The sequence below is a fragment of the Eurosta solidaginis genome, chromosome 3, assembly GCF_040869045.1.
Source record: "Eurosta solidaginis isolate ZX-2024a chromosome 3, ASM4086904v1, whole genome shotgun sequence".
In the NCBI taxonomy this organism is placed as follows: Eukaryota; Metazoa; Arthropoda; class Insecta; order Diptera; family Tephritidae; genus Eurosta; species Eurosta solidaginis.
Genome location: NC_090321.1, coordinates 223440216 through 223467951, shown reverse-complemented (window position 1 = coordinate 223467951; position 27736 = coordinate 223440216). Strand labels below are relative to the sequence as shown.

At 36.5% G+C, this 27736-nt stretch overlaps 1 protein-coding gene across 1 annotated transcript in view; it reads left to right on the top strand.

Annotated features, from left to right (window-relative positions):
• The window catches only part of insc (inscuteable), a 94851-nt gene extending 68623 nt beyond the window's left edge, over nucleotides 1-26228 (top strand). Inside the window, exons 2-4 of the mRNA XM_067775276.1 lie at nucleotides 7023-7482; nucleotides 8223-10316; nucleotides 22330-26228. Of these exons, the coding sequence (XP_067631377.1) occupies nucleotides 7090-7482; nucleotides 8223-10316; nucleotides 22330-22977 (3135 nt within the window). The 5' untranslated portion in view covers nucleotides 7023-7089 and the 3' untranslated portion in view covers nucleotides 22978-26228. The remainder of the gene's footprint in view (nucleotides 1-7022; nucleotides 7483-8222; nucleotides 10317-22329) is intronic.
• Nucleotides 26229-27736: the final 1508 nt, after the last annotated feature.

Genomic DNA, 27736 nt, shown 5'->3' with positions numbered 1-27736 from the left:
AGGGTCACCCCTGCTCCACGTTTATGGCGATATCTCGAAACGGCGTCCACCTATGGGACTAAGGATTACTCCCTTTTAAAATACTTATTAACACCTTTATTTTGATACCCATATTGAACAAACAAATTCTAGGGTCACCCCTGGTCCACCTTTATGGCGATATCTCGAAAAGGCGAACACCTATAGAACGAAGGCCCACTCCCTTTTAAAAATACTCATTAACACCTTTCATTTGATACCCATATCATACTAACAAAGTCTAGAGTCACCCCTGGTCACACCTTTATTGCGATACCTCGAAAAGGCGTCCACCTATAGAACTAAGGCCCACTCCCTTTTAAAATACTCATTGACTCCTTTCGTTTGATACCCATATTGCACAAACGAATTCTAGAGTCACCCCTGGCCCACCTTTATGGCGATATCTCGAAACGGTGTCCACCTATGGAACTAGGATTACTCCCTTTTAAAACCCTCATTAATACCTTTAATTTGGTACCCCTATCGTACAAACGCATTCTAGAGTCACCCATGGTCCACCTTTGAGGCGATATCTCGAAAAGGCGACCAACTATAAAACAACCACCACTCCCTTTTAAAGCCCTCATTAATACCTTTAATTTGCTACCCCTATCGTACAAACGCATTCTAGAGTCAACCCTGGTCCACCTTTATGGCTATATCCCTAAATGGCGTCCACCTATAGAACTATGGCCCACTCCCTCATAAAATACTCATTAAAACCATTCGTTTGATGTCCATATTGTACAAACAAATTCTAGGGTCACCCCTGTTCCACCTTTGTTTCGATATCTCGAAACGGCGTCCACCTATGGAACTAAGGATTACTCCCTTTTAAAATACTCATTAACACCTTTAATTTGATACCCATATCGTACAAACGCATTCTAGAGTCAACCCTGATCCACCTTTATGGCTATATCCCTAAATGGCGTCCACCTATAGAACTATGACCTACTCCCTCATAAAATACTCTTTAATGCCTTTCATTTGATACACATGTCATACAAACGCATTCCAGGGTTTCCCTCGGTTCATTTTCCTACATGGTTATTTTCCTTTATATTGTTGTATGAGAGCACCAAGCGAGGTCAAGTCTTTTTGCGCCTGCCTCTCCCAACTCAGTGGTGGTCTCCCCCTTATTCTGCTTCCAAACTGCAGTGTCGACTAAAATACGTTCTTGGCCGTAGCTTCTTCATTTATTCGCATAATATGACCTAGCCAGCGAAGCTTTTGAGTGTTTATTCGCTGCATTGTCGTCATATCTGCGTAAAGCTCACAAAGCTCAACATTATACCTTCTTCAATACTAGCCGTCGGCATCACGGGCAGAACCGGAAATCTTCTGGAGGACTTTCCTCTTGAACACTCCAAGAGTCATCTCATCTTCCGCGCCTTACATCAGGGCAGGTGTGAGGGGCGACTTGTAGAGCATAATTTTTGTTAATCGTGAGAGGACTTTGCTTTTCAATTGCATACTCAGTTTAAAGTAGAACTTGTTGTCAAGAGTTATCTTCATTTTATTTCTAAGCTGACATTGTTTTTGCTGTTAATGCTGGTTCCCAAATAGACGAAATCCTTCGCAGACTCGAATTAATATCCGACAACAGTGACGTGAGTTCCAAGGGGCGAATACGCTAATTCGAATGAGAGCGAGGGCTTCCTTTTTACCGCAAGACCCACTTCTTTTGCTTCTTTATCTAATCTTGAGAAGGCAGCTGTAGCTGTTTGTTGTGTCATCTGCTAAGATTACTGTTGTAGTTGTGATTACTAGCGGCATAGTGATGTGACAGAACTGCTTATATTCGACACAATGTTTTCAAAGGTGATGGTTTCCAATATTCTTTTTATTTATTTTTCACTTGAAAAATAAAATACTAACTTTTCAATATTTTTCAAAATCTTGTTCATTTTTTTTTTTAATTTTTAAATTATCAATGTTTTTCTTAAATTTTTTGTGTTAAAAAAATTTGGCTGTGCCTCTTCGTCCAGAAAAATCAATCAGAAATTTTCGATAGTTATTTGGGTTTTTTTAATTCTCTCTTTCCTGTTTTATTTCATTATACTTCATTCTGAAAAATTAAACAATCCGTACGGATAGCCAATTTATTTCATATTCGTATTTAAAAACAGTAAAATAATTGCTGGAAAATAATAAGAAAAATTTGAAAAATTTTAGAGACAATTGTTGCGTACCTTAAACACTTTCAACTATCAGAATTTGTAAGAAAAAAAAAAAAAAAAAAAAATATAACATAAAAAAAAAAAAAAATTAAATAAAGTCAAATTTAATCAAACTAAATAAAGCAAAAAAAAAAAAAAACTAATAATAATATAAAAAAATAAGATAAAATAAAAAAATAATAAAATTAAAAATAAGATCAAATAAAAAAAGTAAAAAAAAAAAATAAAATAAACTTAAATAAACTTAAATAAAATAGATTAAAATAAAAATAAAATAGATTTCGAATTTTTTAAAAATTCATAACAAATAGTTTCAATGATGCGCCATTTTAAAACACCACAACTGTATTTTTACACATGCCTATATTTACTCTATGAATCAGAAGCCAAATACCTTATTTGACCCATTTAAGTTGGCAGCAATCAATGCTTTTCGACGTCCATTATAGAATATCGCATTATGTTTTGCACAAAGCTAAGTACTTACGTACTTTCTTACTTATATGTATTTATATTCCGAGTTGAAGTTAACTGCTCAATGAGGTAGATTGTTGTGCACCTGCAACCATTTGTGGTCATAATAGAGCCAACTCGTGTTTACCTTACTCTAACTCCACCACTTTGCTTTGGCTTTTTGTGGTTTGCTCCAAACCCATCGCCGTGTAAAGTAGAAACCAATAAAATGCCAATTTTCACTGTAATATTCGATCAATAACTTGAATTGGCGTGTAACTGCTTGAATTGTTGTTGTTATTGCTGTCGGTGCTGCTGTAGGCGTTTTTGCAATCGGAGTACACTGAAACTTAAGTGAAATGCTAAGTGTTTGCTAGCAAAACTGTTGCAAAATATTTATGTATTTATGTATTTACGTGTAAAGTGTTGTGTAAGGAGTTGTTGTTTGTATTTGTGATTTTTGCATGATGGCGGAAGTGTGTTTGTACATAATGGTGCATAGGTAGAATGATTGACTATTTTAAATATGTGTGTGAGTCAAGGATTTTTCTTATATTTTTTTTATAATTAGTATGCGTGCACATAAATTTTATACATTTGTATAGGTACATAAATTATGTAAACATACGCTACTGATTTTTGTTTTATGAAATATATCATATATTTTAGTTCAATTGAAAGAGCGATAAGTTCGATGGTACTCGCTATACCACTACTTTTCATTTTATTTTTCTTCAGTGTCAAATTACTAATTTCTGTTGTTCGGTATTAAAAAAAATTTTTTGTGATTCAAATTAGAATTTGTGCTCTACCCACTGAGATAACACATATGTTTAGCAAAATTGTGATTTAAATTGTGTCATATAAAGAGGTTTTCACAGATAAAACGAATGGAGGTACTCAAGTTTATACTATTTTGGTTTCATTTTAAAATAAATTTGGGATATTATATACAGTGGCGTAGTGAGGTTTTCTTGCGCCAGGGGAAAATATTTTTGTATTAATTGTGAGTCAAGTTTTATCGCAATTGACCCAGGTGTTTTCGTGTTATTGAGACACATAGGAAAAATCTGGTCATTCCGACGTCGAAACATCCAGATATTCGAACATCAAAACTTTTACTTTTAGTCAGTTTTCGGGATAGTTAAAGGGACAAATTTTCACATTTTGTTTCAAGAATTTCTTTGATTTTTTTCGGGAGTATCTTGGGGCTATTTCTCAACCACTGTGGTACATTTTTCGACAGTTTCGGGATAATTTAGGACTTGTTGGGACTGCGCTCGGAATCATTTTTATAGTATTTTAGAATTATTTCGAGATCGTGTTCGGAATCGATTTTATGATTATTGCAAGGTCATTCCGGATATGTTTTGGGACCACTTCAGGATTGTTTTAGAGACCTTTCCGAGGCTATTTCAAGATCTTTTTATCCTTTTTCGGGAGACTTTAGCAATTGTGATCGAGTTTTTTTCGGGAATGCTTTCGATCAGTTGCTTTGTTGTTTTCGTCAAGCCTATTTGGCGACCTTTTCGGGATCGTCTCCGTATAATTTAGGGAACGTTTTTAAAATTCTTTCCAGTCCAATGTGGATAATTTCGTAGAAAATGGTAAAATTTCAGTTGAGCCACAAAAGCAAACATACCAACATCCAAAATTTTTAAATTTCGGTTTGTTTGAAATATTATAGGCTTATCAAGTACCGGTTACAGTTCCATAAGTGGATGAGAGGGAGTGGGGGGGGGGGGGGGGGGGGTGGGATTGTTTCACACATAAAAGATCGAAATTCTTCGATTTTTTACATATACCTCACGCAAAACTACAGCTGCTTTCATTTTTTACTTCTTTCATAATTAGTTTATTTTACTTCCATCAGCGTCGTAGGAAACGTAGAAAAAATCAGCACGATTCTGGTCTTCTACTATTTCTTGGTCGATTTCATCTATATCGTAACCTAGCTCTGACACTACTTCTGATAATTCTGCGCTTATGCGTTGTCAAAGTATAGTTTGAAATCTGTGACTGAAAATAATCCTATTGAACTTATTTTTATGTTCAGATCCCACGCTTAGGGAGAGACTTAGCCGAACACTAAAGCGTTGGAGTATGTGACGAATTGGATTAGTTGTTCGCCGCGAAGGGCGATGACAAAGAACTGCAAAACCTCAAATCCAGGGTGTTATGCGGATCGTGTAGTCAGGTTATTATTAAGCACGATTAAAAATCACTACGAATGAATATTCACAGTAAAAACCTACATAGTTCATCAAAAACCCTGGAATCTGCCTAATTTAGCAATTTGCGCTTACATAAGGTATTTGATTGCGTAAACGGTCAGTGACTTTCGCTATGTGTGTTGAAATCCCACCCCATTAACTAAATGAGTCATAAATACTTATTGCACGCTTCCCCTTCTCCAAGACTCACATGTATTGTCAACAGACAGCCTTGCACTTAAAAACTAAATAATAAACTCTAAGTATACTTGTTTTCTTCATGTTGTTAGCTTTCTTCAAATTGAAATTCTTAAATACTTTCTTCTTATTGCTTTAAGTGGCCTTTAAGCATTCTTGAAATTCGTCATGTCATTCCTTTTCGAAGTACTTTTAGGACAAGTATTTGCGGTGTTAATGAAGCGTCTGATTACACAAGGAAAGTTTTGCTTGCCCCGTCGAGCCCAAAATGTTACCAAGTCATTCATAAAACTAGTATAAATATGTTTGTATAATTGAACAACAAAAAAAGTAAGTTTGCTTATGTGCATTGGCGCAAACGGAGCTTAGATGCTTTCAGAAAATCTAAGGTTGTTATAATTTATTTTACAACTTGAAGTAGATAATTACTGCATACTTTTGCGTCAATGTAATGTGAGAGTTCGGAAGATTTTGTGTAACGTAGCGTTATAGTAGTTGTTTTTGTCGTTGTAGTATTGCTCTGCCCTTCCAATCATGTGACCACTCACTAATTGTCATTAATGTCCTGAAATAGGAGTCCGAGGAAACTTGTAGTTTCAATAGGGTTGAACCAGAAAGATAAGGGTGTTAGAGTCGTTGGTTCCAAGTTGGTTGACGGCATCTTGGGACATATTAATAGCGAGACCTGCGTAAGAGTTTGACTTATTACAGTATCCAAACCGAAGTTGAGCTAAAGTGACGCTAGTCTCTCGAAAGAGGTTGCTTTTCTCAACTGTGAGTTTAGGGTACTTGTCTTTAAGAACTGGGTTCATCGGGCAATCTATGGCATAGTGGTTCCACGCTTTTTTATGTTTCTAAGACCCTCCTCTGTTTCATACGGCTGAGTTATAAAGTGCCGGAATACTTCATATAGCTTACAGAGATGACTTCTTAAGTTCCTGGGAGGCTGGGTCTCTTCACTCAATGTGTTGGCTTCTGAGAATTAAACCAAAACTTCAGAATTTCATTTATTTCCTATATGGGGAGTATTCTATCATTACTGTGTATGATATTCTGGTCACAAAAAAATATATCACGTGTCAGTTCTGGGCGCGGTGTTTTGACAGGACTGCAGTTTCCTTCAGCGTGTTTATTTAAGGCTTGGCGACATATTGGGGACGCGTAGCATACAAGCGATAGACCAATTGCCTTAAAGGTGGTCATGATGATTTCTTTATATCTGCCCCAAGTGCCGCCGATTTCGTTGCAACTCTGGCCTTTAATTACAATTGCGGCTGCATGCTCGCAAAATTATAGATCTTGAATGAACGTCATACCCAGCTAAATAATGGCGTCGAGGAAAGTTGGGATCCACCCTCGAACACCCCGTTCGATGCAACCATCCTTTGCACGTAGCACACTGACATGAGTGTGATCGTTCTAAAAATATTTGTTTCCGGCACACGTAGCAAACCCCTATATCTGTTTCACATTTCTTAGTCTTTAAAAAACTATACATACACTTTTGAAGCCAATGTACATTGCTGCCAAAATTCTTTCATATTAAGTATCAGCATACGATATAACATAGTTTTAGGCGCTTTTTTTGCTTCTTATCCAAAGCCAACTCATTACTATTTAGTATGAGGAAGAATTATATAAATATTGCGTGCTTTAAGGAGCACTAGCAGCTCTGTTCAGATGATATTCGTGTTATCTAGTTAAAAAACTTAAAAGCACCCAAAAGTATGCTATATTATTTCTTAAGCTTAGTCAAGCTATTTTTTAGTCTCATGAGCTCCTTTTCAAGGAATCGACTACATAGCCTAATATATAATCGACATTAAAGCTCAGTGTTACATTAAAGAAAATATCGACGTATACATAACTAAATTTTTTTATGACATGATTACAAAAATATTATTTATGATTTTTTGTATTAATCAAAAAATATTATTTTGTGTTTCTTTCTTAGAGTTTTCTCAGAAATCGATTCTTCTAATTTCCGGAGCACACTTCATAACGTACATAACGAGACGACAATGGCTTTTCAACGTAGCTATAGCAAAGTTTGGTGGGGCTCAGATAATCAACAGTTACCATCACAATTAGCCTTATCGTCAAAGGCTGGTGGCGCCTTCAATACTAAGCCTATTAACAATAAGGGTACCAGTTTTACAAGTGGCGGCTTCTATTATGGTTCCTATTTAACACAAAATAATACACAACAACAAAACCAGCAGCATCAATTCAATGCAGCACAACGTTTACAATATAATAATCATAGCGGTGGTTATCATTCACTTGATTCGGGTAGCAGCTTTCGTTCGCATATAGGAAATTTGTCACGTATACAGGAAGTTGATGATGAGCACAATAGCTCTAAGTTGTCATTGTGGGGCAAACGTGACAGTCCGGGCAGCTTGCGAAGTCAGGTGAGTAACATGATTTATAAGATTGTGTTAATTGGTGAGCTAAATTATTCTAAAATGAAAAGTAAGAACTGGTTTAATTTGACGAACATCGGATTTAGTTTTTGGTCTAAAAGGGTGCATGTAATTTTCTCACAGTGACTGAAAAATCTCAGTAAATGATAGTCGTTTGGAACAAAAGCGCTTACCAATAATGGCAATCACAGCCCTAATCACAGTGCTCGGCACAGGAATAATTAGCTGCAAAAACCTGCTCCTATAATTTTTTTTTTTTTTTTAATTTACACTGAGACCTAATAACACTAAATGTCCTTGTATGTATGCGTCTATGCAAATGCTCTTTTTAGAGGCTTAGCTGCATCAATATTAGTCGAAGAATCCGTGCTTTATCCTGCTATCTGCTGGTAGATGTCGCAGTAAGCTCCGATAACGGTATTCGCATTACCACCTTTGTAGTAATTTGAATTTGCAAGTTGCTGTGAAGAAAGCTGTGTTGGGCCTATGATTGCGATTATTGGTAAGCGTGAATGTGAGCAGCGATTTAGAACACTTTTCTATCACTGTAATGTCACGGATCAAAATTGATGCGACTCGGATCAAACTGCCACATATCACGGCATAACAAACGTGCTATCTTGTGATGCAAAGATTTTGCTGCATCTTTATCTATAACTCTCCCTCGTTGTAAAGTCAATGTTACTAACCAGTTATTGATTTTTTGTGTGCTTTTAATATCTTTCCAGGACTCTGGCTTCTCAGACAATGATGAATCGCACAGCAGTCGCAGTCTAGGTCGACGGTCCTCGAAACACGCTTCACCCAGTGCGAAATCTATTGGAAGCGCTAGGAGCTCAGTTGGATCACCAAGCTCGCAACGCTCGGTTACAGTAGAAACACCACCCACTGTTGTGCGACGCGTAGGCAAATCCGAATTCTATTCACCTTTAGTGAGTGTATCACGTCGCATATCATTTTCCAGTTCACCTGCCACAATATCTAAACTAAATGCCAGCATTGCTGACGATAGTAGCGAGCAAGATTGCCTAGCCACAGAAGCGCTGACACTGAATGAAGCAATGAGCGTAGCAAAGAAATTGAATTTCGACGATGCAAATGCAAATGGTGGCCAAGCGGTTGCTGCACCGCAACAAGCACAACCTCAACAGCAGCAGCCAAAGCGTCGACGTCGCATTATACGTCAAACGACCAAACCATTGTCACCCACAAAGCGGCGTACTCTACTGGAAGAAACAGATAATAGTGATGATGATGTGCATGAGCAGCGGTGTACTGTTGGTGCTGACATTGATGTGACAAGCAGTAAATCATTTGATGAGCTTGACCGTTCTGCAGAACTTAATCGCTCACGTACACGTTTACATATTGTGCCAGCCTATAACAATGAAACTGTATATTTGGGTGTGACAACAACAACGCACAGCACACACAGCACGTCCACCACCACCTACAAACAGCCATATAACAATGAAACAATGATATTGGGCGCTGGCGGTGAAATAACAAATGCGCCACATGAAGATACGAATAACAATACATTGAAATGCGGTGAGTTGGATGCGACATTGTCGCCAATGAGAGAAAGGGAGCAACATTTTATAGCTAGTACGAGTACACCAAAAGCTCATCGTCCATGGACGCAAATGTCGCTACGCTATAACGTATGTGAATATGAAAATCCTCTGTTGAATGGTCATGCTCCCGACTTGCAGCTCTGGTTGCATGACTTGCGTTCATCATACGATCACGAGGTGATGTCAACTTTGCAAACAAAATCTATTGCGCAAGAAGCTTTCAAGAATTTAACCATCACAACAAACACAGTAGCCAAACTCATACGTCAACTGCAACAACGTGCGCTCAATATGCAATCACATTTTGAACGCGTCGAGCGCATACTTTCAGGCGTACTAGATGTTACATTACATGAAGCACTCTTAAGCGCTACACAGCTCATTGACAATGTTGCAGAGTTTACGCAAGTTCTTGAGCGTCGCGCTGTTTTCTTCAATGACTCGCGTCTCGACCGCAAGCGTTTCGAAGAGAATATTGTACAAATTCGCATAATCATCAAAGATACGCGTTATTCGCTTGAGCGTCAACATTACATCAATATGGAATCTCTATTAGATGATGTGCAAGTGCTCAAACGTAACTTGTTGATTAGTGTGCGTCAAGTATTCGAGAAAATGGTGCGTATTATTGTACAGAGCGTTGAGCAAGGTCAATGCGATTTGATGCTGCGCGCTAATATAAATATGATTGCTACGCTCATGAATATTGATTATGAAGGTTTCGCTTCACTCACCGATGCTTTCGTCCAAAATGAGGCAGTGCGCGCTTTACTCATTGTTTGTCTGGAGAATAAGTTATCATCGGTACGCGCTCTGGCACTTCGTGCTCTCTCTACAATTTGCTGCTCACCTGCTGCCATTGCACAGCTGACCACTTGTGGTGGTGTTGAAATAGTGCGAGATATTGTGCAGGCGCCTGGTAAGGAGCGTAAATGTGATTTGAAACGTGGTGACATTGAACGTCGTGAGGCGGTTTCGCTTTTAACACAAATCACCGCGGCGTGGCATGGCACAGAACATAGAGTTGAAGGACTGAGGGATTGCGCGGAAATCATTGTGGAGGGTTTGACGCAATTGCTAACTGGTACAGTATGCGCACAGACGTTGTTGCTATGCGCGGCGGCTCTGAATAATCTCAGCCGCATTGAGGTGACATCGCACTACTCGATCATGTCGAATGAAACGATATTTAAATTAATTGAAGTGGTGCAGGCGCATGAGGAAGAGGCATCGATTTTTTTATATGTAAGTATTTTTTAGGATTATAAGTATTTTGAAGAATTTTGTGTGAAGGAGTGGGAAGTTGTAATTTAAGAGGTCGCTGCACATTGAAACGTCAGTTCTAAATTCCAGTTAATCAAATTTCTACCAATTTTTTTTTTTCAAAATTCAAAACAATTAAAATGGTTGACATTCACCATGTCACCATCCGCTATTTTCTTGCCCAAACTGAATCTAATAAGCCCTTAGGCTTCACACCTAGAAATAGATTTGTTGGCTTTTGTCTTAGCAAGAAGTATGAGTGGCGTGATTTTTAAGCTATGTAAACTGACTATACGAACATTTGAAGTTAGATATCACCATCCCAGCACTTTTCTCAGAACAAAAATTCTCTAAGCAGCTGTTTGGGTTTGAAACTAAGAATGCAGAGCATATTGTTTGGTATGTATCTAAGGAAAGAAGTATGAGCTAAATCAACTGCAAAAACGAATTCCCTTTTTCGTTATGCACCCTGTCTACGGTTGTAATCTCGGGTGAAATGACCTCTGCTCGGTTGGAAATAAGTCACCGAGATGTAAGGTTGTAGATCATGGGCAACCCAGCATTATGATCTGTTTTAACTTTATTTCTGGTAAGAAAACTTACTCTGTCACGGTTTCTTCTTTTGCTTTTACTTTCACTGCTCATATTCCCTCAATGAAGGAGAGCGGTGGGGAGTGCATATGAAGTGGGAGGATGATGAGCTTATTATTAACGAATGGATTCAAGCTACGTAGTAGGATTGCAGTTAGAGAATTATGCCAGAAGCTCGGCGTTAGCAGGAACCTTAGTCTGCTTGTGGAAGGAGTGTGACAGACTAAGCGGGGTTACACCGAAATGTCAGCCTTTAGTAAGGAAAATCCCGAGCTGCTCTACACATAGAACCGATTGCAACTGGAAGTGCAATTTACGTGTTCGATCCCTGTTGAGTATTTTAAGCGACGTGTACGTTATTAAGGTTCGATAACTGGAATGCTATCCGCTGCTCCAATTTTTAAGAGATTTAGTATTTTAACACTCAGATAGTCAAGTGACTGTCAAAGACAGAACCAAGTTCTGTAAGTCTAGGGCTGAAATAACATCAAAACAACTTTTATGGGGGTCAAGGCATAATGACATCCCTGGCAGCTTACGATCTAAGCGAGAAATTGTGAAAAATTTTCAGTCAACTGCTCCTGGACAGGTAAGCCTCGAGTCAGCTAAACTAGCGCTTGAAAAACATAACTTTTCGCAAGGTACTGACGTGTTTTTTGTTGTTGTAGCCGCAGAAGCACTAACCCAAGTTTAAGGGGTGTATCACTGCTTTGGAAGTCCTCTGCTTCGATAGAATAAGGTACGCTCCGATACTAGCACCACATTGTCCTACCCCGACTGCCGCGGGAACGACTTGTTTGTCCTATAGCATTTTTGGTATGCGGACTAAAGTCGCCTCTTCAAATAGACACCCTTATAGCGGGGCTGTTCTAAGATCTTTAACTTGCCAGGGTAGTGTCGTAAGCTTTCTGGTCTTTAAATAGCTTTTCTTGGGTAATAGTTGACGCAAAATTCTGGGTAACCTCTTAAAGCTTAATAAAGTTCATCTTTTCCTAGTAGTTTGAGAGTAAGCATGATACTTTTCAATGGGAGCCATGATTATACCTAATACAAGATTTCACAGGACCTCTCTATACAAAGTACTTTCGCTTAGAAGTTACTATTGATCTTAGGCAGATAGGAGAAGAATCCCTCAGCTCGCAAGCAGCAGTATATTTTGGAACCGTCGCAGAAGATCAAGACATACCACTCTCCTTTCTCCTAGTCTATCTTCCAGTGCTTTCGTGTGATAATCAAATATGGACTTTACGCCTAGAAGCCTGCTGAGGTGAAAGAGTGAAGCCGCTCCGAGAAAACCACCCAGCTTTCACGTCGCAGCACATACTGGAAACGTCGAAAAAGATTGAAACTTACCACTTTACCCTATCCCGGTCTGCCCTCCAGTTCCTTCTGCTCATCTTATAATCGCTGCCAGAATTCATCGAAAGCCTGCTGACAACGCCACTGTCTTATTTCACGATTATGAGGCTTAAATTTTTCGAAAGGTACATATTCGGTTCTTTGGAAGAAACACCACAGTTCGATGTCTAACTAATCGGTAAATTTTTGGCAGACACGTAGCGAATCCTTAAGTTACTGAGCTAGTTTATGTGCTAATGAAACTGAACATTGAAGGACTCAAGACGACGCACATTAAATTGAGCAATTACCCGAGACCTTAATGATGCTCCATAAGTTTCACTTTAACAATACGACAATATCCCTAACCTCCACCTTACCATATACCACGAGTTTATTTCCCAAAACACTCGTTTCCAAAAAAAAAAAAATGGTTCTAAAGGAAAATACTACTCATCGTTTAGCCAATAACTAACTTTTCCAAGCATGAATGATAGATGCCACGCTTCCTGGTATGCTTGTATGTTTTTACACTCTTTGATGAACTTAATGATATAGAGCTTGGAACATTTAGTGCAATGGAAAATTATCCACTTATTTTAATAGAAATCTCTTAGAACACCAATTCACATTGGTTTTTAAATTCTTTCAAAAAGTTAAAAAAAAAACAAGTAAGGACGGGACTGTCTTCGGCTGTGCCCGTAAGATAAGAAATATATAGTGAACAGATGTACATACCTAAACGATTTTTAAGATAAATATTTTATATTAACGACCAAAAACGTTCTACAATAAAATAAAAAATGGCAAAAGACTCCCTTATCTGAACGATCGGTTGTATGGGATATATATTATATATAACTCCGATCGAAATGATTTTTACAAGAAATCTTCTATGATATATTAGAATATATATCACCGAGTTTCACGTTTATACTTTCCAAATTACGGCAGGAATGACCAAAATCGTCTTATCTGAACGATCGGTTGTATGGGAGATATATGTTATAGTGGGCCGATCCTACCGGATCCAACAAATGTCTAATACAATACACAAATACACCCTTGTGCCAAATTTCGTTGAGATATCTCAAATTTGAGGGAATAGTTTGCGTTCAAACAGACGGACGGACATATCAACTCAGTTTGTCGCCCTGATCAATTCGGTATACTTAATGGTGAGTCCAGGCATGCTTAACAAACGAAACGATATCATTTCGTTACGATAATCAACGCTAATAAACGAAACGAAGTCACTTCTTTTCTTGATCATATTTTTTCATTGCTCTGAACAGCACATTCTTCATTGTCCGAATAGTAAAATACTTGTATGTGCCTTCTATGATATTAAAAAAAATCCAAAAAAAGCCCAATATTACTTAAACTCATCACACGCCTTTGTGTTAGTGACGTATAACGTCCTACAAATATAAAACACTCAATTCAACAGGACATATCTTGATATAATAAACATCAATAAAACACACACTCACATCCATTTACGAAATAAGAAAATAAATACAATTTCTAAAGGATGTCTACGAAATCAATTTCCTATCTTACTTGTGGTGGTGTACAATTTTATGCGGCACTGAATTGATGAATGAGGAGGAGAAATTAGGAATAGCTATGAAAACATATAAATACTGAAAAACTTTGTTAGGCTTTGGAGTTGAAAATAGCAGAAAAATAAGAAAGGACTTTATTAAAAAAAGATTGCGAAGGAGAAAGTAATAAAAATTCGGTGGTAGTCACATATTGTATACCTAGTCGTCACCTCCGTTGGTGTGACCAATTGGCGCCAGTTGTTGGACGACCATAACCGTTTAAACGGCTAAGCACCAATTAAGTAAGTAAGTAAGTTAGTCGTAACCTTTTATCGAAGAACTAAAATCACACTCTCTAACGGTCTCATCATATCTATCTTTGCGCATGACTAGCAATCGTGGATGATGTCGAGAGAAGATATTATGGTCCTTGCGGTGTTGGAGAGAAAAAGACAACCAGTGGCGTAGATCAAAGAAAGTTTCATGATGACTGATGTATATTAGAATGATTTGCCGTCATCCCTTGTGAAATTTGGTTTCGAGACAAACCGGCTTCAGTGTTGTGCCATCATTATTGTCGATTTTAGAGATCGCGAACGAAAATCGACACTGGGATGACGGAAAATCGATGCAATATACATCATTTATCCATCCTGTCGGAAAATCAACAAAACAAAATAAGTCAGTTTAATGATGACCTTCGCGCAGATAGAACATAGTTCAGAGAATAAATGCCAACATGATTTGCCTGCCAAGTCACACTATGAGAATGAAATAAGGCGCTTCGGAGCAGAGAGTACCCCTATCGGTACTCGTACTAGCAATCAAAGGAAGTGGAAAACGATGTTTACTGTGGAAAACCTTCATTGAAAAGGTAGGGAAAGGTGATGGAAGAATTGAAGTTTTAGACTGTAACTAGCTTCCAGCAGCTTTTATTTGTTTATCTACAACAAATTCCTCACAGCAATAAACTTTCCCGCTGGATAAAAGACAGCACGCCTACCAACCTACCCCGCCTACTTTCCGTCGTTTTTCCGTATATTATGCACGCTGGAAAAACTTATGAAGCAATGATACGCATCCTATAAAATATGCAGGAGAACCGTCTCAACATCGTTTTCTGAATGGCAAACTCGGTTCAGTTTAGATTAGAGGAGGATTCTGAGATAAGGCTTGTTCTTTTTTCTCCCGATAGCCACTACCGCAAGATCCTCAGTGCTGAGAGAAGGCCGCATGGTATATATGTTTTCTTACCATGGCTACAGTTTTAACTCTAACTTCAGTGTTTGCCTAATAAATGCCGATGACGAAATAAAACCCAGACGCCAACTCAAATGAACCCTCCCAAAGAGCCATGAGTACTTCGTTCGTATCCCTTCGCTGTGCTTTAGGTCCATCTAAAAGACTCGCAGAATCGTTGCGTTGTTCCCCCGATTGTAGCATACTCTCAATTGCTCCGCCGCCTTCATATTGTCCTTTAGTTTTCAGTTCTCGAGGTCGGCTTCTACCTCCCATAATTCTATTTAAATTTAGGACGTTTCCTCTTCGGGTGACAGTTTTCATATATTTTAGCTTCTTTTTTATTTGGGGAATGTGGCTTATGATATTCGAAGTAGCTTCCAATCCCATGTCAGTAGACACGGTTTCAGGCGCTTCTTCAAATACAAATTGTTCTCCGACTTCGCCACAAATCAATGGAAGTATGATAGCGTAGTGTTTGCCTCGTTACATATCACTTTGTTCAAGTCACTAAGCAGCTTCTTTTCTTTACAACTTAGCGCCATAATCAATTAAGGCTTCGTCATATAAGTCCTCTTATCGGGTATACCTCGATTCTCAACATTCTCGTCTTTTAGATTTTTTGTTATTTTTGTAACGATAAAAACACTCGCCGAAAGTTTTGACACTATTAAGGAATCAGGCCGTCTATTTTTTGTATGATATAATATGAACACATTGAACCTTCCAGGTAATTTCACTTAGTTCCGTGTTGAACATCTTCCATTCAATATTTTTACTGTTGTAGCAGTGCTTCACCCCAAAGGGGTTGCACTGAAATTACAGCCCTTGGTCGGGAAAAATCCTGAGTCGCTCCGGTACATAGAACCGGCTGCCGTGGGAAGCGCCGGCTGCTAATCTTTTTACTCTTCCATTACTTCCTCATAGTTTTTGAGTCCTTGCTTCCCTTGTCAAGCTTTCGATTCCGGTTTCTGCCTGGTTCTTTTCCCAATTTTTTTTTGTACAGGCTAACAGGTCACCACCTCACAAAGCTCACGGCCTTAATGCTTCATAAAGCGCTTCCTTCTTTAGCTCTTAACAATGCTAGGATGGGCACAAAGAGATGGGCACAAAGATCGATAAACAAATGAGATATGTATGAACTGATGAGATGATTGTAAAGCTGATGAGTTGGTGGTCGAATCTGAAATGTCGTTGATGGACCAACTCAGTACTTCACTACTCCAAAAAACCCCGCTGAAGCGACATTGGCTATACCAATTTAAAAAATATATAAACTTTAAACGTCCAATAGTACCAGCCTACCAAGCTGTACGGACACTGAACCAATGAATGAATGAAGTACTACCGTAAATGAGCAACGTTCAAACCAAATACATTCAAACAAACATACGCCCATAGGCCGATTTGCGATGGCCAGAGCACACAGAGGCAACAAAAAAGACGAGGAAGCAAGGGCATGCATACGGTTCGTCGCACATAAATCACTACTCAGAGTCAGCCACTAAAATGCAATTTCTAATTTTATTGAAAGCTTTTCAAATAACATTTCCTTAAACGGTATATCAAATGGTGACTTAAAACATACAAATATTGCATAGTCAAAAATTACCGCAAATCTAAAGAATGTATGCGAAGGCTGACGGGAATCAAAAACAACAAAAATCTAAAAAGGCAAACAAAATGAACCGGCTGGACTGTAGTCAAAATTCAATCCGACACAAATGCTGAAAGAATGGGAGGGAGGGGACAGTGAGGATATGACAACGAGTAGTGACGATTTGTAAGGCATGTTTAGCAGAGTGAGGCGCGCGTGGTTTCTGTTGAGTTTGTGTTGTTGATGAGTTGCCAAGTGTGGAAGGACTTCATAAAATTTATTTCTACATTTGTAAGGCAATTTTTCTTCAATCATCGCTTTTCGTTTAAAGCAAAAAAAAAAAAAAAAAAAATTGTGCTATTCATTACTTTCTTTTCAATATTCATGCAGTCGTCTTTTGAGTTCATCTAAGGCGTTTTAGAGCGGTTATCTTTTGTCTGTGTGTGACTTTCTTGGCAATGAGACGCTTTCTTTTATTCAAACAATGTTTTATTCAGGGATCGTAATGGTAGTAAATTTTAAATAGTTTTATTTTTTGAACCGATTTTTTTAGTAATAACTCGTTTTGGTAAGCTTTGTGAATAACAAAAAAAAAATTTAATTAACTAAATTACTGTTATTTTCCAAGCGAAATAAAAAACTCAAAAAATAAATATTTTTTTAGGAAAAAAAAAATAAATAAAAAAACAAAAATTATTTATTTTTTCGGACGAAAATTATCTGAAAAACTGTTATTTAAGCGAGTGAATAAAAGACTCAAAACCCCGAGAACTCAAAGAAATATAACATTTTTTTGCAATTTTTACGAATGAAATAAATATTTTGAGTTGAGTTTTTTTTGCAAACTAAAAATCTGAAAAAAGGTTGTTTTTACCCGGCGAAAAATAAGCTTAAAAATAGTTATTTATGCTAGTGAAATAAAAAGCTCAAAAATTAAAAACACTCGAAAAAAGGTATTACTTTTAGAGCGAAATATAAAAAAAAATATATTACAGTGGAGTCTGGATATAGTGAACTAATTTCTGCAAAGCCTGTTCACAGTATGCAGGTTGCTCACTATATTAAGGTTGACATTTTTTTTTAACTTGGTTTATTAGTATTAAATTCATGTTTGTTTCTGTAAACAAAACAGATTATTTGTATAAAATAATATTTTGAAAAATACATACATATTATTGAAAGAATTAACGAATAGATGTTTGCATTTTGTGTTCGGAAATTGAGTTTTGGACCGCTTTTTGGCGTAGACTTTTCAGGACTAGTATGCCAGCATTGTCAGTGGTGTTAGCTTCAGCCCATGCGATATCTATATCAAAGCTTTTAATGGCTTCAGTAGCTTTTATTGAATTTCTGATCTGTCTTTCGCCTTGGCTGTCATCACCAGATTCTTCAGTATCCATGGCATAATTATCTAAATCAATTTCTTCGTCAACTTCGATTGAATTCCACTTCTCAATATCTTGTTCAGTGTAGGTTTCCTAAAACAAATAATGTTCACATACAAACTTAATTAACAGGTACTTGTCAAGAGGGTGAATAAAATTAACTTGAACCTCTTTACATTTTTCCTGCAATATTTTTTGACGTAGTAAACTAAAAGAATATCATCGTCTTCATCCTCGCCTTCATTTGCTTCTGTAGTATTTAAGCATTCTAATAAAGGCTTCCAACATTAGCCTGCAGCTGATTCCAAGCAAGCATTGAAAATGATACAGCATCCTTTAAAGTTAAATGTTTTAGAAATTATGTGATGTCATCCTTTCCTACAGCTAAAAGCAGGAGATGCTTTTTGTAATACAGCTTAGTTAAGCGAATCACGTTTTGATCCTGAGTTAAAGGCGTTATATTTGGAGGCAAATAAATCACGAATATGGATCCATCAGCAGTTTTAAGTTCATCTTCTAGTGGATGGCAAGGGACGTTTTCAAGCAAAAGGATATCTTTGGCTGGTAGTCCTTTCCGTAGTAAATACTTTTGAACCTAATATCAATTAAAAACGAATAAATACTCTGCAAAAATGTTAGGAGTTGCATTACAAATGTATCTGAGGGACGAAGCAATGGTGAAGGGATCAGTTGAATGGATATCCGATGAAAGTTTATCGCCACACACTTTTAAAAGTCGCATTCCAAAGCGAGTTTTAAATCCAGATAACCAACCGGGGCTGGCATGAAAGCTACCTTCTTTTTCCTTAAATTCATTGCTTTTTTCTTAAGAATTTTCCCAGCAACTTGAAAATTTTTATTTCGCTGAGCTATATACCACTTGTATAACATGTTCTCCATGCGGGGATACTCGCCTTTTCTAAGGATCTTCCGCGTAGATGCTCCTACTGCCTGGTGGGATATAATACTACGAGCATTTTTTTTATTCCCGAAACTGTTGATTTGGCCACACCATAAATCATTGCTAAGGATGAAACACTAACACCTTTATCGAGTTTTCGAGCAATTTCAAGTTTTTGCTTTAATGGAAGGAATTTCCTCACAGGCATGATAACACTTAATTGATTAGCACATAAACACTTTTAAAAATACATAAAACAGTACACATTCACTCAGAAGCGTTTTGCACCCGACAAGAGACAAATAAAGACTTGCACCAAATACATAGCAGCGGCTTTTCCAGTAAAAAACATAAAATGAGCAATTTCGGGGAATACCCCACTTTATTTCTGTTTAAGTTTTTCTTTCTTTTTAACAATTTATGCTTGCCGTTGCGTTTAAAACTTGGTTCACTATTTCGAGTTTTCGATAGTTCACTATTTAGAGTACTCAATGTAAATTTTTAGGCGTTCACTATATCGAGGTGTTCATCATACCGGGGGTTCACTATACCCAGACTCCACTGTAGTTTCTTTCAAAAGAAAAAAATTACAATACAAACATTTTTTTTTTCAATGGAAAGTTTACTTTTATAATCCGAGCGAAATAAAAAACAAAAAAAAAATAACTTCTATTTTCCGAATACAATAAAAAACTCAAAAAGTAACTCTTATTATTAACCAAAAAAAATGTTTTTCTAAGCAATTAAAATCTGAAAAGAAAATTTTTTCGCTGCGTAAAAAACTTAAAAAATAATTATTTATGCGAATGAAATAAAAAACTCAAAATTTAACAAGTAAGGAAGGTTAAGTTCGGGTGTAACCGAACATTACATACTCAGTTGAGAGCTATGGTGACAACATAAGGGAAAATAACCATGTAGGAAAATGAACCGAGGGAAACCCTGGAATGTGTTTGTATGACATGTGTATCAAATGAAAGGCACTAAAGAGAATTTATGAGGGAGTGGGCCATAGGTCTATAGGTGGACGCCTTTTCGAAATATCGCCATAAAGGTGGATCAGGGTTGACTCTAGAATGCGTTTGTACGATATGGGTATCAAATTAAAGGTATTAATGAGAGTTTTAAAAGGGAGTGGTGGTAGTTGTATATGTGAAGGCGTTTTCCAGATATCGACCAAAATGTGGACCAGGGTGACCCAGAACATCATCTGTTGGATACGCTAATTTATTTATATATGTAATACCTGCCAAGATTTTAAGGGTTTTTTATTTCGCTCTGCATAACTTTTTCATTTTCTTCTACTTTATATGGTAGGTGTCACAACCATTTTATAAAGTTTTTTCTAAAGTTATATTTCGCGTCAATAAAACAATCCAATTACCTTACAATATTTCATCCCTTTTTTCGTATTTGGTATAGAATTATGACATTTTTTTCATTTTTCGATATAGAAAAAGTGGGCGTGGTCATATTCGGATTTCGTTCCTTTTTCATACCAAGATAAAGTGAGTTCAAGTAAGCACGTGAACTAAGTTCATTAAAGATATGTCGATTTTTGCTCAAGTTAACGGATTAACGGCCATGCGGAAGGACAGACGAAGGACAGTGTATAAAAACTGGGCGTGGCATCAACCGATTTCGCCAATTTTCATAGAAAACAGTTAACGTCATAAAATCTATACCGCTACCAAATTTCAAAAGGATTGGTTAATTTTTGTTTGACTTATGGCGTTAAAAGTATCCTAGACAAATTAAACGAAAAAGGGCGGAGCCACGCCCATTTTGGAATTTTCTTTTATTTTTGTATTTTGTTGCACCATATCATTACTGGAGTTGAATGTTGACATAATTTACTTATATACTGTAAAGATATTAAATTTTTTGTTAAAATTTTACTTTAAAAAAAATTTTTTTTTAAAAGTGGGCGTGGTCCTTCTCCGATTTTGCTAATTTTTATTAAGCGTACATATAGTAATAGGAGTAACGTTCCTGCCAAATTTCATCATGATATCTTCAACGACTGCCAAATTACAGCTTGCAAAATTTTAAATTACCTTCTTTTAAAAGTGGGCGGTGCCACGCCCATTGTCGAAAATTTTGCTAATTTTCTATTCTGCGTCATAAGATCAACTCATCTAGCAAGTTTCGTCGCTTTATCTGTCTTTTGTAATGAATTATCGCACTTTTTCGGTTTTTCGAAATTTTCGATATCGAAAACGTGGGCGTGGTTATAGTCCGATATCGTTCATTTTAAATAGCGATCTGAGATGAGTGCTCAGGAACCTGCATACCAAATTTCATCAAGATACCTCAAAATTTACCCAAGTTATCGTGTTAAAGGACGGACGGACGGACGGACGGACGGACATGGCTCAATCAAATTTTTTTTCGATCATGATTATTTTGATATATGGAAGTCTATATCTATCTCGATTCCTTTATATATGTACAACCAACCGTTATCCAATCAAACTTAATATACTCTGTGAGCTCTGCTCAACTGAGTATAAAAACACTCAAAAGAAGGTATTATTTTCAGAGCGAAATATAAAACAAAAAAAAAAAAAAACAAAAATATTAGTTTTTTTCAAAAGTAAAAAATTACAAAAAAAATATTTTTTTTTCAGTGGAAAAGTAGATGACTGCACAAAAAAAATTTTCTTTTGTAACCCAAGCGAAATAAAAAACAAACAAATAACGTTCATTTTCCGAATACAATAAAAAACTCAGAGTAACTGGGTTTTTTCAAGCGAAATTGAAAAACTCAAAAACTCGAAAGAAATAAAAGAAAATTGAGAAAACGGTTTTTTCGAAAGAAATAAAAAACTCAATAATTGATGGTTGAGCGAGAAAAAATCAACTGTTATTTTCCAGACGTAATAAAAAACTCAAAAAATAACTGTTTCACACTGAATAAAAAAAAAAAATAAAAAAAATTTTAAAAGATATAAATCTAAAAAACCTATTATTAAATAACAATAAATATAGTTACAAGAAAAACTAAAAAACACGCAAATATGGTGAGTTAAACGGCACTTCTTCTTCAGATATTTGATGTTGATAGCACGGTAGGACAGAGGTTCGTGTCTCCGCTATTAAGCATTTTGTAGCTAGTTATTTAACTACTACCGCGAGTATTCAATAATTTCCGCTAGATGGATCTAACTCTTTTTTGGACGCCTAGCCCAGAGACTTACAAACAAGCATGCATACAAGTGAAGCTAATATAAGCGTGTTAAAAAGGGATTCTTTATAATAAAACTCATAAGTGTTACGATCCCTGCTCTGCTTCAACAATGTTATATTACATGAATCTATTTCTATTTCAATGTGATTTGACTTACTAATTTTTTCTTTATTTTTCTTCTTCATATTTTTTCGTTTTTTCCTCTAGGAGCAAATTGTTGCAATGTTACACAATATGTCACTGAACAAAAAGTGCCATAGTCACTTGGCCAATGGCAGCATCATAAATTTCATCACGTCCGCATATCAAACGGAATTTTACAAAATCTACAATTCACGTGCCGAGTGTGACGCACAACGGCGTACCATCAAAGCTATACTCCATACGTTGACACATTTAGTGCACGAATCTAGTCTGGGCATTGAACTGCTCGAACAGCATCGTGTGCCCGCCTTTTTCCGGCAAGCAATGCTCATTGGAGGAGGAGGCGCAGGTAGAAGTGGTGACGGTACAGGTGTTGGTGGTGGTGAACAGCAATGGTGGTCGTTGGATGGTAGCCATAGTCGGGATATATCAGCTTTGGCGCGTCAGTTATTGCTGGCACAAAAGCAAGAACAGCAAGAGCAGCAACAACAACAAAACCTCACAGCGGGCGTGCTCACATCGAGCAACGTTGAAATTGACCGTAATGGTGAGACAACACAGCCTAGTGCCAATATTAGTGTCAGCACACAGGCAGCTCTTAATCGTAGTGATAGTATTGGTGGTGGTGGTGGTGGCAGTATGCGGGAGGGCGTTATTGCTAACGGCGGAAATTTTAAATTCAATTTGACGCGTCAGGAGAGTTTCGTCTGAGTGCCCGTTTGCTTATGCGCAACAGTGTTGCAAACTTAAACTAAGTAAATGTAGCTAAGCGGCTAGCGCCTTGAGCTCTGTTGAGATCGTCCGTTGGTAATTTGGACATTTTGGTCATTTTAGTTTGCAGCGGATAATGCAATCAGCCTTACAGTAAGCTATTCAAGCGCGAACACGTTAAGTCTGATGCAATCAGTCGAGCGTGTGCAATCGATTTGCAGTTGTAAATGTATTTTAGATTTAAGTCAGAGTGTAAGGCAGTGCACGTGGTGTTGCCGTATGGCACGTAGCACGATGTCGCATGCAAACAACGTTTCAATGCAACAAACTTTGTTTAAGTGCAAAGCTTAATATTGAAAAGCTGTTGATGGCAAATAGAACTTAGTACTCTCTAAAATATCTTATATTTTTTTACTATGTAAAAATTTGTTGAAAAGATTTGTATTTGAAAAAAAAAAGAAAAAAAAATACAGATGGTATATACAGGGTGCGCTATAAGTATTGCAGAATGGAAAAATTTCTAAAATATTTTTTAAAATATATATAAAAATCTCGTGTCACAATGTACATGTGTGCGTGATAGTAGGGACTACTCAGTCGGTGTCTGTAAATTGGACTAAAGCTACTGGGTACTTTCGTCTCAACTAACAATCAAAGTGGGCGGTCCCATTCTCTAGACGTTTTTTTGTTTTAAATTTCTTATAATTACGAGTCTGGCATTGGACTAAGGAAAAGATGATCCATTGGAAAAATTATCGAAAAGGAAGAGAGTGAGGTTAAAAAAAAGCAATCGAGTGGACTGACACAGAAAGACCGAGGCCAAGACAAAGAAAATGAGTAAGAGAAACGGAAAAGAAAAATAAAATGAACAAAAAGCAGAAAAGAAGTGACAAATGTAAGAGGAAGTTAGAGAAAGATCAAAAGTGAGCTGAAGTGAATGAGACAGAGGTTAAGGAAATGATATATGTATATTTGTGTCGATATTTTATTGAAGTTTTATCGGTATTTGTTTCATAAAAAACTTATGACTGGTCGTTAGCAAATCGATAACAGATAAATGACTTTTCGGTTGATAATCGATAACTTAAAAAATCGATATTTTTCGATAACAAATCGATACTTTTTGATAGACAATCTATAACTTCTCTACATAATCGATAGCACGCTAAATGTAACGCTTCGAGAAGAACTTGGTAGCACTTCGATAACGACTCGATAACTTTTGATAACAAATCGACAACTTTTCGACAAGAAATCGGCGACTAACATGTCGATAACTTTTGTATTAATAATCGATATATTTTCTATAATAAGTCGATAGCATACAACCCAATAACTCGTCAAACGATTGGGATTTCGAAATTAAACATCCGAGTCAAGGTCCGCGAAATAATAATTTAACCTTTACATTTTTCCGCACCTAAGCTGTGCCAGCGGGAAAAAATATTGCACGAGGAAGCACGCGCTCTTCTTGTTGAGAGAGTGGGGCCGGTATATTATGATCTTATTTACTTCTTAAGACTCAAAGTAGGTGATAATGCTATCAGCGTGAATCAAGTGAAATGATTGAATAATGTTTGTTACCCCTTAGAAGACTTTAAAGAAAATTTTTAAAGTGTTCGTATTTACACAAAGCTTATGGGAGCACTCGATGGCTGTACTTCTTTTGGCTGTATCATTATTCTAAAGGTCCTTCAATATCCCATGCCATTTATATACAGCTCTTATGGAAGGGCTCAGCCATGTCATTGAGAGATTTGCGGTTTTTCGGTAAGTTACTCTGGCTGTCGTCACATTTGACTCATCTCTAAAGTTCGTCGAATTGCCAGCGAAAATATGTCAGAAAGAAAACATTCTTACGGCAAATGACCCAAATGATTTGCGGTTTGTTCTTTCGCCATTAACTTCATTGTATATACACTTCAAAGTTCGCAATGCCGGAAAAAGATCTATAATAGTAGTAGATTCAGTGAGAAAATTCTACCCTACATGTTTTCATCATGGCATTTGGAACTGTATGCAGTAATTTGTCAAGAAGTATAAGAAAAATCGTAAGCTCTATATAATATTGCCAATGCAGCGATTAAACAGAATGTCGAGAAGCTTTCGAACCTTACGAGTAATTCGATATTCGAAAATCTTGCGAAAACCGATACCTGCGATTATTTTTTTACAGAATAAATTCGAAAACTCTTAATTTCTAATCCACAGTGTTTATATAATAGCACTTTTGTCGAAAGTTGAAGTGAAAGTACATGTTACGAACTGTTAACTAAACGCTATCAAACCCATTCTTTTGTCTTTTTTGACTCCAAGTATTTATAATATTGAATATATAGCTAGGGCTTTAGACTCAACTGGGTTATATTTCTATAACTCAACCGATATTTGAGATTTGAATGAAATTTGGTGCCCGAGTGGAAAAAGTGGAGCAAACTTGGAATATATCGATGATTAATTAAAACAGCCGAACGTTTGGCCTTTGGTTCATTTACCGTCATTGAAATGTGAAAACAATTTTCAGGATGGTGATGTTATACCAAATTAGTATAAATTGGGCCTGCATTAATAGCACTGGTTTACAGCCAAAATGCACCAGAGACACCATTATGAAATTCCTATGTAAAATCACCCCCTGATTTCGAAAATCAAGGTTATTTTTAATTCTATGGTAAAGTTTTTGAGATATTTACGAATAACGGTTTTTTCCAAAAAAAAAAAAGAAAAAAAAATTGGGTCCACTTAATCATATACATCTGAAGAGCGAATTGAGCAATTCCAAAACGGTTTGAAGCTTTTAAATAATAAAATTTTCTATAAAATTTTCTATAAACTGTGCATACAACACTTTTGGCTAGACACTGCAGATTCAAAGATAACGAACAATCATTACGGATTTTTCCATTTTTTTTGTAAAAATATAAAAAAATTTGTATTTTGCGAGGAAGGAACTCGAAAACTTTTTATTTGTTTGCAGATTTGTTTTTTTTTCTCTCTAAGCTCTGTTTTATGACAAAAAAATAAGCTTTCACTCAACACAATCGATGGACTAATGCAAAAGTTATAAGCATTCAAGTAAATATATCCATTTAGTACTTAAGTACCCTACTGGAACATATGTGTTAGTATTCTTATATCAGTTAGTTCTTGCTGATTTTTTTTATTTCTCTCTAAGCTCTGTTTTATTACAAGAAAAGCAAGCTTTCATTCAACAAAATCGATGCTCTAATACCAAAGTTATAAGCATTCAAGTAAATATTCCCATTTAATACTTAAGTACCCTACTGGTACATATGTGTTAGTATTCGTATATCAGTTAAGTAGTTAGCTAATATTAACACATATGTACCAGTATGGTACTTAAGTATTAAATGGATATATTTACTTGAATGCTTATAACTTTTGTATTAGTCCATCGATTTTGTTGAATGAAAGCTTCTTTTTTTTTTTTGTAATAAAACAGAGCTTGGAGAGAAAAAACAAATCTGCAAAAAAATAAAAAGTTTTTTATTGCTCAATTCGTTCTTCAAATATATATGATTAAGTGGACCCATTTTTTTTTTTGGAAAAAACCGTTATTCGTAAATATCTCAAAACCGTTACCATAGAATTAAAAATAACCTTGATTTTCGAAATCGGGGGTTGATTTTACATAGGAATTTCATAATGGCGTCTCTGGTGCAGAAAAAAAATTGGAATTTATGATCCAGTGTAGTCAACATAATCCAGGTTGATATCTACAAGTTGCGCCATCTCCTCTCGTATAAATGTTATTGTAATTGTAATTACATATTTATGTAGTATAAGTTCCTATTGTTCAATGCATAGATAGTGCTATCGTACGTACGGAATATATGTAGGTATGAATGCATGTTTTTCTAGTGTTTTTGTATGCATTCGGCATTAATACCGCCGTATGCATACAGAAGTAGTACAAAGGAAGTATTAGAGTATGCATGCATGTCTGAGAAACTACATGTGTTAAATGGAAATGAACATTCATTTACAATTCATGCCTCAAATATTGATGTCGCATGCATATATTTTCAACTGAAAAATTTTTCCGCCAACTAAAATCTTAATATATAAAAACACGTGTCACAAAATTTTTGGCCGCGATGGACTCCTAAACTGCCGAACCGATTTTGAATTTGTTTTGCACCCACTGTGTAGTTTAATCTAACTTGACAGATAGGATAGGTTATATCTCAGTTTATAGTCGCAATATTATTTTATTGCAAATTTTTTATTTGTTTATACGTAATAATAAAATGTTCCGTATACGCGGTGGCACTCATATTTTCATTTGGTGCGGATATAGTTCCGTGTAATTGCTTGGTGTTTAATTAAACAACCTGCTTATCAATAAAAAATATTATTATATTGTGTTTATACATATGGATATCAAATAAAAGCTGTTGGTGAGTGTTTTAGTACAGAGTAATATATTATCCAGAGACGGACTGGGACTGGGATTAGGACTAGGACTGGGACTGAGACTCGGAGTGGGACTGGGACTGGTCCTGGAATAAAATACATACCACCCTCTGGGACAGGCAATAAGGAATGCAGAAGAATGAGAAGAAATTGAAAGAAGAGAAAAGAGAGAAGGAGATTGAGAAAGAGATAGGATGAGACGAAGATGGAGATAGATGAAGCGAAAAAGACGGAGGGAGGAGTGAATAAAAGGATTAGGAAAAAGTGAAGAGGGGGGAGGGCAGAGTCAGACGGGAAAAGCTTATTAAAATGTATACAGATA